Source organism: Montipora capricornis, chromosome 6, assembly GCF_036669925.1.
Source record: "Montipora capricornis isolate CH-2021 chromosome 6, ASM3666992v2, whole genome shotgun sequence".
NCBI lineage: Eukaryota > Metazoa > Cnidaria > Anthozoa > Scleractinia > Acroporidae > Montipora > Montipora capricornis.
This window is the reverse complement of record NC_090888.1, coordinates 51,228,985-51,246,484: the sequence shown is the minus strand read 5'-3', so window position 1 is coordinate 51,246,484 and position 17,500 is coordinate 51,228,985. Positions and strand designations below refer to the sequence as shown.

Genomic DNA, 17,500 nt, shown 5'->3' with positions numbered 1-17,500 from the left:
CAAACTCAATTTTTTCTACAAACAGATTTTGTGACCCCTCTTTTGAATGGATACATATTTTGCTCCATAACAACCCAGAAATCCCCATTAGGCCTTGAAGTTGAAAGAAAAACTTGTGGTTACGTTTGAGTCTTATAGCACCACTTTCGTCTCTATAAATACAAAGGTCTCTCCTCAGGTTTAAGCATTCATCAATGGACTTTCCCCTCAATGAAAAAAGACTCTTAATTTCCAGAATACCAACAGATGGATTTTCATTAGGATCATAAATAATTCCATCGGGTGAGCATCCCATCCAGTAAATATCAGGATGAACCAGTAAGCCACATTTGAAAACTTCTACTTGAGGTCCTGTCAACTCCTTAAACTCTTTTACAACTGTTGGTTCCATATCTAATCCATATTTCATGGCCTGAGTCTGCACCTTTGTTAGTGCAAATAGACTATGTAAGAATTTGTCATTAATTGGGGCTTTTCTAGAAACAACATCTCCAAATCTTGAGGCAGTGATTCTGAATGCCCGCTCTTGATACCAAGCAGAGCAGCTCGACTGACTTCTCGTGTTTTTTTCGATATCGATGGCCTTTTCTGGAGATAAAATAATGTTTGCTAGAAACGCTTTCTCTTCATCTGGAAGGGAAGGTGGTGGACCTTTTCTTACATCTTCTGGTAAACTAATTATTTGTACAGGGAAGTCAAACACTGCCTCTAGGTCTTCACTATAAATAGTCTCTACTACGCTACGGGGATAGACATCTCTTAACTGATTTGCTAATGGACTTCCCTCTAAGAAATTTCCCCATGGAAGAGACTGGTAGTTTGCTGAATTCGAGTATTGGAGCCAAGAAGCATAAGTGGTAGGGTTGTTAACGGAGATATTCTCTCCAAGTTTTTTAATATCTGTCTCTGTAATAATTCGTTGCTCGACGGGTCTTGGATCATATAAATACTCTTGTACAGTCTTTGGTGCCATTTCGCGAGGTGTGCGATCGATGCGTGGTTTTACAAACTCGGATTCAAACCATCTCTGTGGTTCCAGTGAAGGGCCTCGAGGTCTATGCCACTGCTGTAGATGCGAAGTTGGCGAGTCATCATCGCGCAGTTTTGCCATTACATGGGTAAATAATGCCGCTAAGTGCTGGCATTTTCCTGTTCCGGCTTTACATGAACACTGAGTGGCAGACTGTGTGCCAACTTCTCCGCTATCAAATACAATTCTTAGAGAGTGAGGAGCTTCCGTCTTCCTCATCGAGCGATAACATTTTGCTTTTACGACGCAACAATCAGCTGAAAACAATAATTTAACGTCCTCAAGGTAAGTTTCCAGGTAGTACTTGTCCCCTTTTCTCTTGCCCTTTTTGTTTTCGAGCCACTTGCTCGCGCAATCCAAAATATCTGTAATGAAATTCGCGTTCTGCTGCATTTCGTCTTCCACGCTTTCTGCCATGTTGCAAATACTCTATACCCCCAGTTTCCAGACCTCCCTCGGTCGGCGCCATTTTGGAGAAGGGTCTATTAAACAAAAAGTTTTGAAGAAGCGGAATTTAACTTTCTTCAATCTCAGCAAGCGAAATTTAGATTTACATGTAAAAGGTCATCATTCAAAGATCGCCGATGGAAGACAAAGTTTACGAACATTCACCAATAGCTCAAAGAAACGACACCATGTAATAAACAACTTACTAACGTCCCTTGCTCGAGACTGTACCCGGCGGGAAATATTGGCCCTCGGTCGCGCTCGGTCCGTACTGCCACGACCTCGGGCCAATATTCTCCAGTACGGCCCTCTCTGATGCATACGCTTTTTTGGACATTGTTCAAACAAACTTGATTGTAATCATTACTTCTTGCCTTTCAAAGTCGTCCTTTTTATGTGACGGGAGGTGTTGCTTTTAGAAGGAGCCTCGATAATTCACTTATCGTTTACAAGTGATAGCGTCCGGAACATTTATGGTGTTCTTATCGTGTTCGTTGTCAAAGATTGCCGCCATAACCCGTCCAAGCACGCCTTGCTCCCCTCTCGGCCTGTGGATTGGTCAGGGAAGAACGTTATCCGTGACTTATTGTAATGGCCGAGGTTATGCAAATTGGTCGCGTGTGCATCGTAAACACATCCATTTGTAAACACGGCAGTGACGTTAACACAGTTCTACTTCGGGACTGGTCAAAGTCGTAACGAATTCACGTAAGATTGTGCGCAACAGGCAAATTTGAGCTCCTCTAGGCGTGTTGCTAAGCAGCTAGCGTCTCTCACTTGGGATTACCTGCTGTCTTTCCCGCAGTGTCAAGTTCGATGAGCACTGAAGGATACGCTCTGGAGAACACTTTCCTGGCTAATTTTGAGCTCTTTGTTTAACAGGGAGACGAGGAGAAGAAGCTGGGTTTGTGTCCAATTGCAATGATGGATCGAGCAAAGCAACGTGAACTTCCACAAAGCCAGGTTCGTTCTTGTTTATACACAGTGATTCACGGTAGCATTGCGTTCTGGGCTCTTTAAGTACGGCTTTTACTTCGTATAGAAATGTGCGAGAAGACAAGGAAACAACAGGGAAAAAAAAACAAAACTACTCAGAAACAATTATTTCCTATTCGAGCCGACTTTTAGCGCAAGTTCTCTCGCATAACATGGCGCACAGGGCGATTTTTAACCCAACATTTTGTTGCGGCAACATGTTGCAGGTTTTTTAATCGCTTTCAAAAACCTGCAACATGGTTGACCTAATTTTGTTGGAGTTCGTGCGTGTCACACTCACGCGTTTAACTTTTAACGCAACAACGTCCCAGAATGCACCACAGAGAACCGAAATAAGTCACGTCAACAGTCACGTGAACACTGTCCGCCATATTTGTCGAGCAGGAGCCCGTTGGCAAATGTTGCGATCAGTGTTGCAACAAAGTTGCGTTAAAACTTGTCTCGCGTAACATGGATTAAGGCATTCCTCATAGAGGACCTCTTTACTTCTAAGTTGCGGTTCTACCGAGTGTCTTTTTTAAGCGAGCTCTTCATTAACTCAAATGACTTAGTTTACATCGCGAGTGTTAAAACCCTGCTTCCGTTTTGGGAGCATCTGTGACTTAAGCAAGGGTGCAGGGATGGCGCAGTGGTGAGAGCACTCGCCTCCCACCAATGTGGCCCGGGTTCGATTCCCAGACTCGGCGTCATATGTGGGTTGAGTTTGTTGGTTCTCGACTCTGTACCGAGAGGTTTTCTCCGGGTTCTCCGGTTTCCCCTCCCCTCAAAAACCAACATTTGACTCGATTTGTGTTTATTGTTAATTTCAATTTACAGTGTCCCCAATTAGTGCTTCATCGCTAGAACGACAAGACACTTAAATAAAGTTCCTTTCCTTTTCCTAAGACAATGCAGAACTTTTGCAGGGTGTTGGTGAGATATAAATTTACTCAGGAAAGGGTTGGCTCAAATAATTAGTTGAGATAGGGGCTCCCGGCCCCCTTGACAAGCTCCTGCTCTCTCACAAAGAGGTATCTTAAGTCCAGTCAACATGATGTTCACCAGCAAATCTGTTGCATGTAGGTTGGCTTTCTCAAAGGAATTGTAAAACCCTGCTACTCACTTCTCGCCAGCGTTCTTCCAGTTCTGGAATACACGATACCTTTTATCGAGTAAGTCAATTGTTCCTAGTACATTGTAGTATTTTTCCAACTTGTTAGCCGTCTGAACATTTGGTCGAGGGAATAAGTACCCTTTGGATTGAGAGTCGTCATTCATGCGATCTGGGCCCGGTTGTTCAAAAGCCGATTAACGCTATTCCCTGATTAGAAATTAACCAAGGAGTTTATTTCTCTATTCCCAAATGCTGTTCAACACTGATATTCGGCAAAGTTTTACATTAGAAGAAGTCAATCTTGAAAAACAAAAGTAAACAAAAGAAACTTTCACCAAAAAGTTGAAAACATGAAACAAGAGTTTACGCTAATCCTGAATTAAGTTAATCGACTTTCGAACAACCGGGCCCTGGATCTTATTTCAAAGGTGAGCCGTGGAACAATTTTCATGCATGAAAATCCCGTCAAAGCTGAAATTCATCCAATCAGATAGCTACGGTAAGCGATGCAAATTTCCGTAACAAAAACACATTGTCGAAAAGCCTGTCGGTTGAAGGCGGGCCTTTAAAGAAACTCATTAAACATTAATTGGTCTTGGCCGCGGCGTAGAGCTAGTATAGGAGTTGTGTCCCTCCTGGTTATATCCTTCAGACGGAAAATAATGTTCGATTACTTCCGTTCTTAGTAGGCTCAATCACACTTTGCTAATGCAGGGATACATGAGTCAATTACACTGCCTTTGATTGTTTCGCTTGTTTTCTTAACATTGTTTTTTTCTTGATTTTATGAAATTAGAGAAGTGATCCTCACACTTATTTGCACAATTTAAGCAATTGTCACTTTATAGACACCTGAGAAATTCAGGTATATTCGTCTTTATTAAATTCTCAACCTCGGATAATGCATTTCGCATGCTCTGATTGGTTCACTCAATCTCGGTTATCAGCTCATATACCTTAGTTTGACCTTATATGCCGGTAAATGATTCCGCTAAGCGTTCCTAAGCTAAAGACGTTTTCGCCGGAAAGTGAAATTTCTCTCTGAATAAAGCCAAAAATGAAAAAAAAAAAAAAAATTTCGTAGAAACTTTGGATCAATTCCGACGTTTAGAAGTACGCGAAAGGGCAAGAAATGTTTCTGTGATGAGCCTACTTCTGTCTGATCACAAGGTATTACACAACATCGCATCTTCATCAAGTTTTTTTCGATTTCGCTCGGATTTTCTCTCTTTTTTCGCTCCTATTTCGTACTTCCAAATTTGTGGAGTTAAAAGAATTTAATAAAACAATTATTCTATTCGCGCTTGCTGGATATGAGACCGGTCATAGCCAACGAGGCGCGTAGCGCCTCGTTGGCTATTTACCATCAATAATCAATGATAATAATTATTAAATAGCCCGCACTTCAAAGATACATGGGCCTTATTCGCCCGACGGCCATTTATTTTATTTTATACTACACTACGAGCACTACACTACGCCATATACAGTACACTACTTACAATACTATACTTGCAATGCATTTCATTAGCTGCTAACAATACGACTTCGTGTCACAAGCTACTTACAAAGTCATCTTACGCATTAATTGAAATGTTTGGGAACGAATTTCGGTGGGGCAAAACAGAAGTTTTCAATCGCTCGGAATTAACATGGCCGCCTTCTGATTAAGGCCTATTTTTCTCATTCACTGCCATCACTGAAGTCCTTCACGGAAACAAATGAGCCCAACAAATTGACCTGCTCCAGGAACCCATGACCCGGAGCCTAGAACTCTACTGTGTTCGTGTAACTGCGTTTTCACAGACCGATTTATTTTTAGATTGAATTTCCCGCGAATGAGACTCCCACAGGAGCCCGATGACCAATTACAAGAAATTAAGCTGACGTCATAGGGTCACCGAACAGGAACTGCCTTTGTTTTTTGACCTAATTCGCGGGAAGGGCTAGTCTAAAAATAAACCTACTTGTGAAAACGCCGTTTCACGGACGCTGTATGGAAGTTGCACGCTCCAGACGGGCTCCAGCCTGCTCCCAGCTTTGTGGCTTCAAAGCTCAGTTTGTAGAGCATTGCACCGGAATAGCAGAGGTCGTGGCTTGGAATTCCTTTGCAGCCTCCTGAATTTTTCAGATGTCCATAAAGCGAAAATGGCTTTAATTGTCTAGCTAAGTACGAGGATCACTTCTCATTGCTTTTTTTATTGATATTTCAGTCTGAATGTGGTGTCTTGGGAACGCCGTATTTCACGGTCGCAAGTCCTCGATACAAATTCACTCTTTGTTGCAGGGGAAAATGAGATAAGAGAATCCCTCTCTTTTTTCGATTATTGAGTAAATTTAAAATTTTCGAACGAAATATTTAATTAATCCTGTGCATCAACATTTGAAGTGATCTTTTTTTTGGTGCTATTGAAAATGTACACGATTGTTGTGTTCAAGTCAGTGTAATCGAACTTTGTAAATTGAAAATTCAATGCCAATCTTTTTTTTTTTGTCTTTGCTTTCGTCCTGAATTTATTCAAGTGCAACCATTTAGTTTTAGAAAACATTGGGTGATTTTCATTTTTAGCAATTGCAGGTTGAAATTTTTATGGTAGAAAGATCTGTGTTCCTTTACTTGAAAGAAATGGGTACTTAAAGTCTTTGTGATTTCTTTTTTCAACATTCGCGAAAACTCGGCAGTCCAAGAATTGATTTTTTTAAACCAACATTGCTGTATATTTATTGTATATAAAAAGCTTTTATCAGCGAGTACATTTCGAAAAGCAAATTTGTAATGAAAAGAGAAATATATACAGTGCAAAATTATTTGGCAACTAAACCTGAAATGACTGACAGATTATTTGCAATCATTGTAAAAAGGTGACTAAGACAAAATAAATTTGTATGAAAAAATTGTTCCTCGTGTGGAGGTAGCAGAATTGTATTTTCTGACATTGCTTAGGGAAATGGGATGAGTAACGTGTGCCCGCAACTAAAGATTTTCTGTGTTCACCTCTCGTGCCTCGAATGTCTTATTTAGGTGACATTAGGGCCGTTTATACGAGAGAAAGTAAGCCGCGGCTAACTCTGGCCGCGGCTTACGTAAGCCGCGAACACCCCGTATAAATGGGACAAAATCTACGTTCACGGCTTTCTCAAGCCGCGGCTTATCCTGGCCGGGGAGTTTATACTCGTATAAATAGTTCCTTTCGCGGCTTACGTAAGCCGCGGCCAGAGTTAGCCGCGGCTTATTTTCTCTCGTATAAACGGCCCTATTGACGAGGGCTCTATGACTCCGCAATGTGCGCATTGTTAGTCCGACCCAGCTTTTAGCATGCTCATTTTCATTCATTTCTCTCAACGACAAAAGCGCTGGAATTTTACGGTTTTTCCTGAGTTTCCTGGTATGGAATTACGTGGAACTTTGATTTGATATGCACTGCATTCTTTGTTCTTAGGGGGTATTTACATGACACCGGGACAAAATCAGACCGGTATGAACTTTTTGCAGGCGTTTACATGAAATCGGGACGAACTGCTTGGCGCCTGGTTTCGGGAAGAAATGATATGTTTTGTCTATTTTAAAAAATATATGGCTGACCCAAGAGCATACAGGCTTGAAATTTCTTGACCCGGTCTGAGATTTGTTGTCATTTACATGAGAACGGTACGAACTCAGACCGTTGCGAGAGTTTCTCGTCTCGGTCCAGCAACCGAGACGAAGTCAGACCGGTCTTAGTTCATTTCCAGGCAGGTCACATGTAAACGCATAAAAAGAAATGTATGGAGCGAACTCATACCGGTCTCATGTAAAAACCCCCTTATTCAAAAGCAAACTTTTCATACGAGGATATTAGAAACAAGGCAATCGTTCGCTTCCCTAAATTGCCATTCCTTGGCGAGGTCACTGTGCACACACTTTACATGACGTCATGACGGCGGCCATGTTGGTAACAAAGAAAACGCGACCTTCTCAGTGTCACTAACCTTTGGGATGGAATTGTATTCTTTTTTCAACATTTTATTTCGTTTCATTTAGAAAACATAACCGCTGATTACAGTAATGAAAACCAAGAATTGAAGCCCAGAGCATCAGTTAAAATTTTTATTTCTTATTAATGATGAAATCTAAAATTTAATTTTGTTGACTAGCTCGTGCCTTACGGAGAAGTTTGTAAAATTAGTTAATTGCTCTTGGGGTCCTTTTTTGGCAGACTACAAAGATTTGAAGCTACACAGTAGAAAGTTCAATAGTGTAAAGATCTAAGCCGTAAATTAAAGAGGGTAAAACAACTAAACAGAAATCTTGCTTGTTTGCTTGACTAAAGATTAATCCAAATTAAGAAAAAGTGAGATTAGGTTCATCTTAGTGCCATGTAACAATCCATATTTACGCACTTGCATCGGACTAAATTGCGTAAAACTCGAGTCGCACAGTTCTGTCAAAATCTGTCGTTGTGATCTTGGTTGCGATGTACGCGTTAAACAAGCAGAGGACCTGCGGAGAAAAACGTTTCGTCCACATAAAACTTTCATTTTGCATACCAGCGTGCACTGCAAATCTGTATTTCCATAGTTACCTACACTGAAACAAGTGAAAATCTCCATTCCATTTTAAAATTTCTTCCCAAAAGACCCCGAAACTAGCCCAAAATTTCCCTTACCACTACTTGTGCCATTCATACGCGGCAAAAACTAGGTTACTTTCAGTTAGGACCGCGCTGGGATCTGACGGTCATCCAGGAACCTTCAAGTGCGAACGAGCTAGCCCGATGAAAAACTCGTCTTTTCAGTCGCAACATGCACCAACAGAATCTCAGGACAAAAGGCATCAGTCAAAATCACGAACGTACGTCTCACTTGAATCTCTACGAATCTCATCTATTAAATTGCACGGCCTGTACACTGGGGGAAAAGATCTACATAGTGGAAAGAAGGAAAATGCAGGCCGACCGCTTACGCGAACATCTTAGTCATCAAAACCCACTGCGCGCCAGTTCATTGTCCCCGGTTATTGCCCCAGCTCCAGATGACTTGGTACTCAAATAAAGTTCATTATCATCATCCCCTTGTCAACATCGGAAAAAAACTTCATCTCTTCATTAGTTACCGTCTCATTAGTTGTACATTAAACTTAAATTGCGTTCACAACAGCGAGGATCATATATAGCTTCACTTGATTTCATATCCGCAGTTCATATATGATCCATTTCATATATCATTTCATCATTGATTGTTATTATTGGTTGGACAGTAATCATATTTCAAATAAAAAACAAATTTTAAAACCCAACTGAAGACAACAGGTTGCTAAAACCCCTAATAGTTTGCACAAAACTCACCCCTTTGCTTTAGTCGATCCTGTCAAAACGGCGTGGTTTGAATAGGCGGTGCAGGTTGCTTCCTTGTCCGTGTAGACGGCCGTTTTGTGTGCCGTACCCTTGGCTTTTTTGCCCGCCGTTTTTCTGGCCGCCTCCCTCGCCGCCTTGCTCACCGCCTTGTCCCTCGCCTTTTTTGCCGCCTTCTTCGCCGCTTGCCTCGCCGCCAATGTGGGCGCCTTGCTCACCGCTTTCTTCTCCACTTTGTTCGGGACATTCTGGGCAGTTGAATATCGCTTCTTGAACAAGAAAAGCTGACCTCAATCCACCCAATACGAATTTGGCCAGCAACAGGTCGCCCGCATCAAAATCTCCTTGTTGATAGAACGACACCATCTGTTGGATAGCAGCTGACAATAACAGAAAAATAATAATACTAAGAACCCTATAATTTCAAAAAATAATTACTACTATTACTACTACCACTACCACGACTATTACTACTAGCCTCGGCTTATTTCCCTTGCTTTGAGCTGATCCTGTTCCTGCATTTCTCTTCCTTCGACTGGGTTCCAGTCCCTGTGCATGGCGAGCTTCGAAGGAGTAGTCCACGAACAGAACCATCATTCACTTTCATTTTTCGTTTAATTTCGGAAAAACCTTGTTCAATTATTGCTTCAGCTTATCATCTTAAAATAAATTTCGAAGTTTAACCTCGTGTGCTAGTTGTCAGAATCAATTATACCTTTAAATGAACTAAGGAACAACAACAAAAAGAAAACAGATAGAAAAGTTTATGTCGATCCGAGGAGAAAATTGGACAAATGCCGATATTTGATATATTTTGTGCCTTTTTCCTTCACGGAAACAGAGAATAAACCGTAAACCACGCAAATTTAATTGTTGACTACTTATTTACTGACAATGAGATCTCTACCGGAAAATCCGAATTTGAGTGCTTACCATGTTGGCCAAGATAGGACTGAGATTTTTCACGTAAAGACCGACATTATGATTATCAGTTAAAAATTGCTAGTGTTCTCCATCGCTTAAGTTATTTAAAACAGAGAAGTTTCGGAACTACTGTCCCTTCATCAGCGGAAAATGCCGTTTGATTGAGCGCGCGTCATTTTTTAAATGTAGCAACATTTGAAGCGCGCACTGGGAGGGACCATTCAAATAAACTGAAGCCTATGTTTATACCTCGTGGCTGCAGAGTTTTGCATTTGAAAATTAGGCGGCCCTCCGCACTACGTCTTCCTCTGGTGTTGGTCAGACCTGATCGAACAACAGCCACTGATGATCATCATATCATCTGCTGCGTGACCAGATGTCTGCATGTTTGATTTAAGCGAAAGTAATCACTTCACATCCGGTAGTGCGAGCGCTTATCATTTCATTCATCGTTTGAAACCGCAGAAGTCTGGTGAATTGACGCGTATTCCACTCAAAAAAATCATTTTCGAGACAAATGATTACATTTTGGTACGGTAAATTTCGTCGACCGGCCAAGCCAACGTCATTGAATGCAGAGACCTGCCAATTTGGCATAAAAATTAACTTCAGTTTTGTTTTTAATTTGCGCGTGCCTAATCCCCTGTCACTTAACCAATCAAAAGCGCTCGTAACAACAAGAACTAGCTATGTAACTGCATTGAATACCCAATAAGTCACTTATGCAATGCTTCGAAGGTGCCCAACTGAAGTCATATATTGATTAAGCATATCGATGCATGACTATTAATGCATTTGTGTTACTGGTTAGAGTTTAAAAAATGAAAAACCACTTACCACTCGAGTGCTTATGTACTTCCGCCATCAACTGGTACCCTTCTGTATAAACTTCAACTATCTACAACAGAAAGTTTCTTGCATGAAAGAACTTTAAAATGCATGACATCCAAAATGCCCAAAAAGAAGAAGGAAACATTCTAGTAACCGACTAAAACTGTTGAACAACATAAAAGAAATACAGCAAAAGGAAAGAGAAGCATGGTGGACACAAATAGACAAGATTGAAACGGATTGCATTTGGGTAATCTTGAAAAAAAGTCGTCCCGACGTTTTTCAAGTTAAGGAAAAATCGCCTGGATAAAGGTCGTTTTTGCTCAAAATCATCTTATTTGTGATGTAACAATAATTGTATCAGTAAAGAAATTGCACAACACCATTTTAGGGTTTTAAACTCGTGAAAGACTAAAGATTTCCCCTTAACACCCTAAAATAACGTGACATAGCCCCTTTAAGCCAAAGTATAATGAGCTTTTTACCGCAATCATACCCATTAATTGTTCACTTAAGTCCAGAGATGCATACAATTCGATGCATGCCCAATTTTGATCTGCAACTCGAAATGTTCCCTTTAGTCTAAGCATTTGCTATCTATTTCTAACAATACGTTAAGTGCCAGGGCTAGCGTTAGTCTTAGGGTGGTGTAAATGCAGCTGCATATTTTAACTTGAGGAGCATATTTTTGAAGACACTTGGTGAAGTTGCGTGTCTGTATTACCAGGCACGAAAGAGAGAGCCGGTGGACACTTCGTGACGCTTATTAAAATAGACGTACTTATCTGGAAATATAAATAGTTCATGCGACGTCATAGACCTTATTCATAAATGGCGGTCAATTTATAATTCTTTTGTCGAAGTGCAAATTAGCCTGCCAAGCCTCCATACCATACAGTGAATTGAAAAGAATTCTTGCTTTAAAATGAGGCTTGGTAGGCTAATTTGCACGTGGACAAAATAATTATAAATGTGACCGCCAATTATGAATAAGGTCTATAATGTACGTACATCGCTGAAGACAACGGATTCTCGTCTATGAGGACAGGGAAATTGAGTGGGTGGTAATTTCCCTGTTTTGATAGACGAATGATTTGTTTAATGTTCCGAGCGGAAGACAGAAATTTTTCTGACGAATTAAATTTCTCTATGCTGCTTCTAAAGTTGTTATGGATACTTCTGAATACCACCGTAAGGAAGTCATTGACGAAGCAAAAGTAAGTTAGGGCAATCGGTATTCCGCTCTTTGTTGTGGGACCGCAAGTTTTTGGGCACAAAATTAATTAATTAGTTAATTAATTAAATAATTAATTTATTTATTTATTTATTAATTAACGCCCATCACATTTTCCATAACAAAGTGGTAAAAGAAGGCCTCATCAAACCAATCCATCGTCATTGTTTAAATCAACAAGAGCAATCACACCCCATTAATTAATGACTTACTTTCCTTCCAAGCAGCGCGAAGCTGGCGACAAAACCCACTAGAAATGACAAAGGAAATTAGGAAATTAATCTTTCATAATATTGTTAGATTCTTCTTCATATATATGTAATATTGTCATACTCAGCTTATCCAAGTGAATTATTAGCATTACCTACAATTGGATAAGCCCAAGATATTTGAGTTCCCCATCCCCATGCGGGATCTCCATGGGGAGTTATAGTTTTTCTATGGCCGGGGTTGTCTAGCGCCTGGGAAAAGGTGGCGGCTGGAAGTCAAAGAAGGATTTGTAGTGAATTATGAAACCCGGTGACAGCACGATACTTTCCATCGCTTAATTCCTTTGTGGCGTCGAACTAGCTGCCGTTTCCACGTTGCTTACGATTATGGGAGAGCAGCTGATCGGGTAGTAAATTCCTCTACCCTAGCTACTATTCCCCTAAAAAGAGTAAATCAATCAATCAAGCAATCAATCAATCAATAACGTATACGTAACTAAATGGACAGTAAGTGAGAGAGAGCGGCATGACTATTCCGGGGGTGGGGGTAGGGGATGAGGGGTAGGGGTGAGGGGGTGAGAACTATGCTTTAGATAATGTTGAAGTGCCGCTGTGATAAAAAAAAAACCACTTCCTTTTTTCCTTCAGATTTTGAAAGTGTGTTTGCTTAACACCTGACTGGCAAAATTTTGAGCTTTGATTTTTATCCATAGGCCATTTACTTAGAGTGTAAGTTTTGGATTTCACGGTCCGCCATTACTCACGTTCAAAACTGACCGATTGGACCTCAGAGAGTTGGATCCAGGGAAAAGTGACGTCAGAGGCTCACTAGCTTAAAATTTCAGCATGTGAACGCAGCTTATTATATATGCAAACAGTGAGTTTAAAAGTCTGAAAGCCCAAAACCCCCGTGCTGCATATTAATTGTGCGGCGTACACACGTATTGCATTCTTAAACTAGTGAGCCTTTGACGTCATTTTCTCCTCAATCCAGCTCTCTCAAGAACATAATGTTAGTAATGGCGGACCATTAAATAGGAAAATTACAGTTAAAATAAAGAGGTGCTTTTTTGAAATCAAGGCTTAAAACGTGGGTCACTTAGTGTTTTGTTAACATAATTTTGAAATCCAAAGAAAAATATGAATTGATTTTTTGGTCACAGGGGCACTTTAAGGCCTATGGTTAGCATTTTTGTAAAGATTTGGTTTGTTTCAGCTATTGTACCCTATCGCCCCAACCCCTACCCACTACCCTTCACACCCAGGAATAGTCATGCCGAGCGAGAGACACTGCCAGCCAGCAAGCCACCAAGGAAGCAAGCCAGAAAATATATATTCCGCCGCATGTGTAACCGCGACGTTCGTGTAACGATTGCTTATTCCAAAGCAAGCTTTTCTTCATGTCGGCACCCAGATAACCTTACATGGCGCGATAGAATACCACTGGAGATGGTAACATTGTCGACAATTAACTTTTAATATAATTACCTTCCAAACTTCCGCAACCGTCTTTAAACATCAGATGCCAGCATCTATACTCTGGGCTTACGCCATGATATTGGCTCAACGCGTCTTTGGCAGCTGAAGACGAAAGAACAATAAGAACAATAAATTTACTCAAATCAAAAGCCAAGTACCCCTCATCCTTTCTACCTGTTTTAATACGCACGTATTTATGGACCAAAAGGTGTGCTCCTTCTAGTATTTCGGAAGAGGAGTTGTGTTTCTACGTTTTTTGTGATGTCATGCAACGCTCCACGAGTGTTGCGTGACATCCCAAAAAGATGGCTGCCATTTTAACGTAGTGAGGATTGTTCCCATACAACTTCTTGAATTCGCCTTATTTAAGATATTTATTTTTCCAGATTACTCTCGTATTTATCTTGGGAGATAAAGACTATTTCCCCCATCCCATAATGCAATACATATGGGGGGGCTCTTTACATATTTACTCTTGGGACTCTATCATTCTCCAGTGAACTGGATATTACTTCTTAAGGCAAGTAAACCCTCAAAATGAACTGTATTATGGGATTGGTGAAAATAGCGAATAGGAGAAGACGTCCTCTACAATGTCTCTAACACCACGGCCAGATATAAACCGCAGTGAGTCGATTTTGATTAGGGAGGAAACCGTAGTACTCGTCGAAAAACCCTCGAGTCAAGCTGAGATCGACTGAAACTCAGCGCACATGGCAGAGGTGGGAGACGCAGATTGATGATGACCACTAGGCCAGCGTGTGTAATGTTAACAGACAGAGCTACCCGGCCTCGCAGACGGCTGCAAACCTTACAATTACTTTCACATCTCTTCTTGGAAATATTGTTCTCTTAGACCGTCCGGCTATATTCACTTTTCAGTTTAAAACAGATTTTCGGCCCAGGTTATGTTTACGTGATATAAGAATAAATTAAACAAACCAAAACAAGTCTGAGAAAACTAAAAAATATCGCTCAAAATTGAAGTGACAGTTGTTCAATCCAAGTGTGAACCCATCATCTCCCGAGGTCATGAAATTTAGCCAAATTCAGCGACTAGGAACTGGCAACCAAATCAAGCCAAACAACGTGAAAATAACTAATTAAAACATTGAAGGAAGGCTTGAATAAAATGACAAGTACAAAAGGAGGGAGGGATGGGCAAAATTGAAGGAGATTAAAATAGATTGCAATCAGGGTTTTTGAAAACTGTTCACCCCAGCGGTGGTAAAACTACACAAAATCAACTGCACTACCATGCATGACACAGCCAACGAAGTCAAATAATCATTATCCTCGCATTACCTCTGCAAGAACACGAGACTCCCATAGCCACCTCTTGAAAGCTGCGTTTAGGACAAAATCCCTCTTCGTTGTCCCGGCGTTCCAGTTCCGATTTGTTGACCTGCTTCTCAATTTCGGCCAAATAGCCTAAAAGAAAAAAAAAAAAAAGAAAAAAAAGAGAAGAATCTTCGCAAATTCCATGTGCCAAGCGTTACAACCCAAGTGGCCGAGACCATAATTTTCAGTTAGACCAAATTCCAAATTGTAACGCGAGATCCAGTTCATTAAAACACTTTCTTTTAATAGAAACTCGAGTCGATGTCGCAGGATAATTTCGAGAAAACACAACTACTAAACTTCAAAGAGCGACTCCCAACAGCACACTGAACACAGGGCGCCATGGGATGCCCAATAACACGGTTTTCGGTCCGGAACGATTTCCGACCAGTCGGATCTGTCATTTGGAACTCCTACAACGCTGGTTCCAAAATATTCCGTACGGACCGAACCTGTCGAAATGCACCGTTCCATATGACTTCCTTCCATGCAGCATTTTCTTCGGTATAAAACGTCCCTGATTGGTCACAAATCCTAATAATAAAAGTTTTGCTTACTGCAAAGGAAGTCTCACATGAAAACCCTCCACTGACGTTAACAGTATAACAGTTTTATCACCACATACCACCCAACTCCAGATCGCAAGCTGCATCAGCATACAGGGTTCCAATAGTGTTAATAATCTTGATGACTGGATCGTTGTGAAGATAGTGTTTATCAATCGCCGCGAAATATTCTTGGAGAAACTCTACGACGAACAAAACGAAATCAAATATTGTAGAGCCAGTAAAGTACAATTCAGGAAATCATAAATAGTTTTGTTTTATGAAATTACAAGGTTCAGTTGTTAGTTGTTCTTAAATGACTTTTTAGTTACGGCCCACGTTATTTCTAGTTCGATTTCTGGTCCCAGAGTGAAGGACGAGAGCCAAATAAGAAAAGTTAAACACATAAAACATAGAGATAAGCCGTACCCAAACAGTGCGGCTTGAGAAAACAATTTGATAATGGCACGGGAACGAACACTCTGAAGTCAAGTACGAAGTTCAATCAAGCAACTGGTTAAGAATAATCTCGCTGTTACCGTATATCTAGATCACAGTTTCCATATGATATACTTCATATATAATTTCTATTTAATATAAAAGAAAGAGCCGATACAACGTGAGAGAATTTTGTTACATTAACAACGGATATTTCACTAAAATAGCCTCTTATATGACTCGTAGTTGCCTCTTCCTTTCTGGGTTCTCATGTCATACCTTTTTTTTTCCGTGCGAGAAAAACTGTGTTCTTGCCCCTGCATTTTCCAATGGGTTTTCAACTATACATTCCATTCTATACCCGCGAAACATGCTCAATTACTTTTAAACCTAACGAGTGAAACTTAAAGTGCTCCGGCGACCATGTGTGTGACCAGTTTAGTTTAACTGGAATTTTTCTATTTAACGCTCCGTCATTACTAACTTTAAGATCTTGAGAGAGCTGGATTGAGGGGAAAATGACGTTAAAGGCTCACCAGTTTAAGAATGCAATGCGTGTGTACGCCACAGCGTTGAGCTTTCAGACTTTTAAATTCGCGTTTTGCATATAAAATAAGCTGTATTCACACGCTGAAATTTTCCCTGGATCCAACCCTCTGAGGTCCAATCGGTGAGTTTTGAACGTGAGTAATGGCGGACTGTGAAATCCAAAACTTACAATCAAAGTAAACGGCTTTTGGATAAAAATCAAAGCTCATAATTTTTTCAATCAGGTGTTAAGCAAACACAATTTCAAAATCTGAAGAAAAACGGAATATATATTTTTGTTATCACAGGGGCACTCTAAAGCCTTAGAGCTACATGATAGTTTTGTGTCAGAGCCCCTTTAATTCCCAGCAAAATGCATGGGTTGACAAGGTTATTACAAAGAGGTTTAGATACGTACGTCCTCCCTCTTCTGCACTGGCGATGACACCATCCATGATGACCGCAAAGTTCAGATCATCACGTTTGACTTGTTCAAATAAACCTGACAAAAAACGATGTCAGTCGCTTTATGACTAACCGCACTTGGCCCTAGTTATTCAAGAGACCAGCTAAATTTAACCAGCCTTTGAATGATTGGGGCCAAGAGGAGTGGTATCCGATCAAACACCACCTGCGGTAAGAATTAATATGATAAAATGACATACTTTAATCAAAAGGTATCAAGAGAAAATAAAGGTGGAAGAAAGGGCATCCCTAATACATGCCCTTTTTCATAGTCTCAAGTAATTTTTTGATCGACTCTCAGGCTGTACACACTCCAAGAGAATTAGGGAACAGCCAATCATATGGCGAGAATGTGTTCTCTGACCGTGGGCACATTCCGGCCATATGATTGGCTGTCGCCAAATCTCCTTGGGATCTGTACAGCGTGGGAGTCGATCTAAAATTAACTCGAGACATATTACCTGTGGAAAAGAGCATGTATGGGGAGTGCTCTATCTTCCCCCCCCCCCCCCCCCTTAATTTTTTCTTGGTGGTATATTATACTCTCACTGGTGAATGGAATACTATATTTCACTGAGTATCCAAACGCATGCACGTGATGTGGTATACA

General features: G+C 40.7%; 2 protein-coding genes across 2 annotated transcripts in view; one reads left to right on the top strand and one right to left on the bottom strand.

Annotated features, from left to right (window-relative positions):
* Window positions 1-6,483, top strand: part of LOC138052433 (cAMP and cAMP-inhibited cGMP 3',5'-cyclic phosphodiesterase 10A-like) — a 42,827-nt gene extending 36,344 nt beyond the window's left edge. Inside the window, exons 24-26 of the mRNA XM_068898928.1 lie at window positions 2,360-2,440; window positions 3,536-3,624; window positions 5,780-6,483. Coding sequence (XP_068755029.1) covers window positions 2,360-2,440; window positions 3,536-3,624; window positions 5,780-5,897 — 288 coding nt within the window. The 3' untranslated portion in view covers window positions 5,898-6,483. The remainder of the gene's footprint in view (window positions 1-2,359; window positions 2,441-3,535; window positions 3,625-5,779) is intronic.
* A 1,157-nt stretch (window positions 6,484-7,640) lies between these two features.
* Window positions 7,641-17,500, bottom strand: part of LOC138052434 (uncharacterized) — a 20,944-nt gene continuing 11,084 nt past the window's right edge. Inside the window, exons 5-12 of the mRNA XM_068898929.1 lie at window positions 16,844-16,927; window positions 15,540-15,662; window positions 14,879-15,004; window positions 13,583-13,675; window positions 12,098-12,135; window positions 10,658-10,718; window positions 8,891-9,276; window positions 7,641-8,046 (exon numbers count right to left, since the gene is read on the bottom strand). Of these exons, the coding sequence (XP_068755030.1) occupies window positions 8,900-9,276; window positions 10,658-10,718; window positions 12,098-12,135; window positions 13,583-13,675; window positions 14,879-15,004; window positions 15,540-15,662; window positions 16,844-16,927 (902 nt within the window). The 3' untranslated portion in view covers window positions 7,641-8,046; window positions 8,891-8,899. The remainder of the gene's footprint in view (window positions 8,047-8,890; window positions 9,277-10,657; window positions 10,719-12,097; window positions 12,136-13,582; window positions 13,676-14,878; window positions 15,005-15,539; window positions 15,663-16,843; window positions 16,928-17,500) is intronic.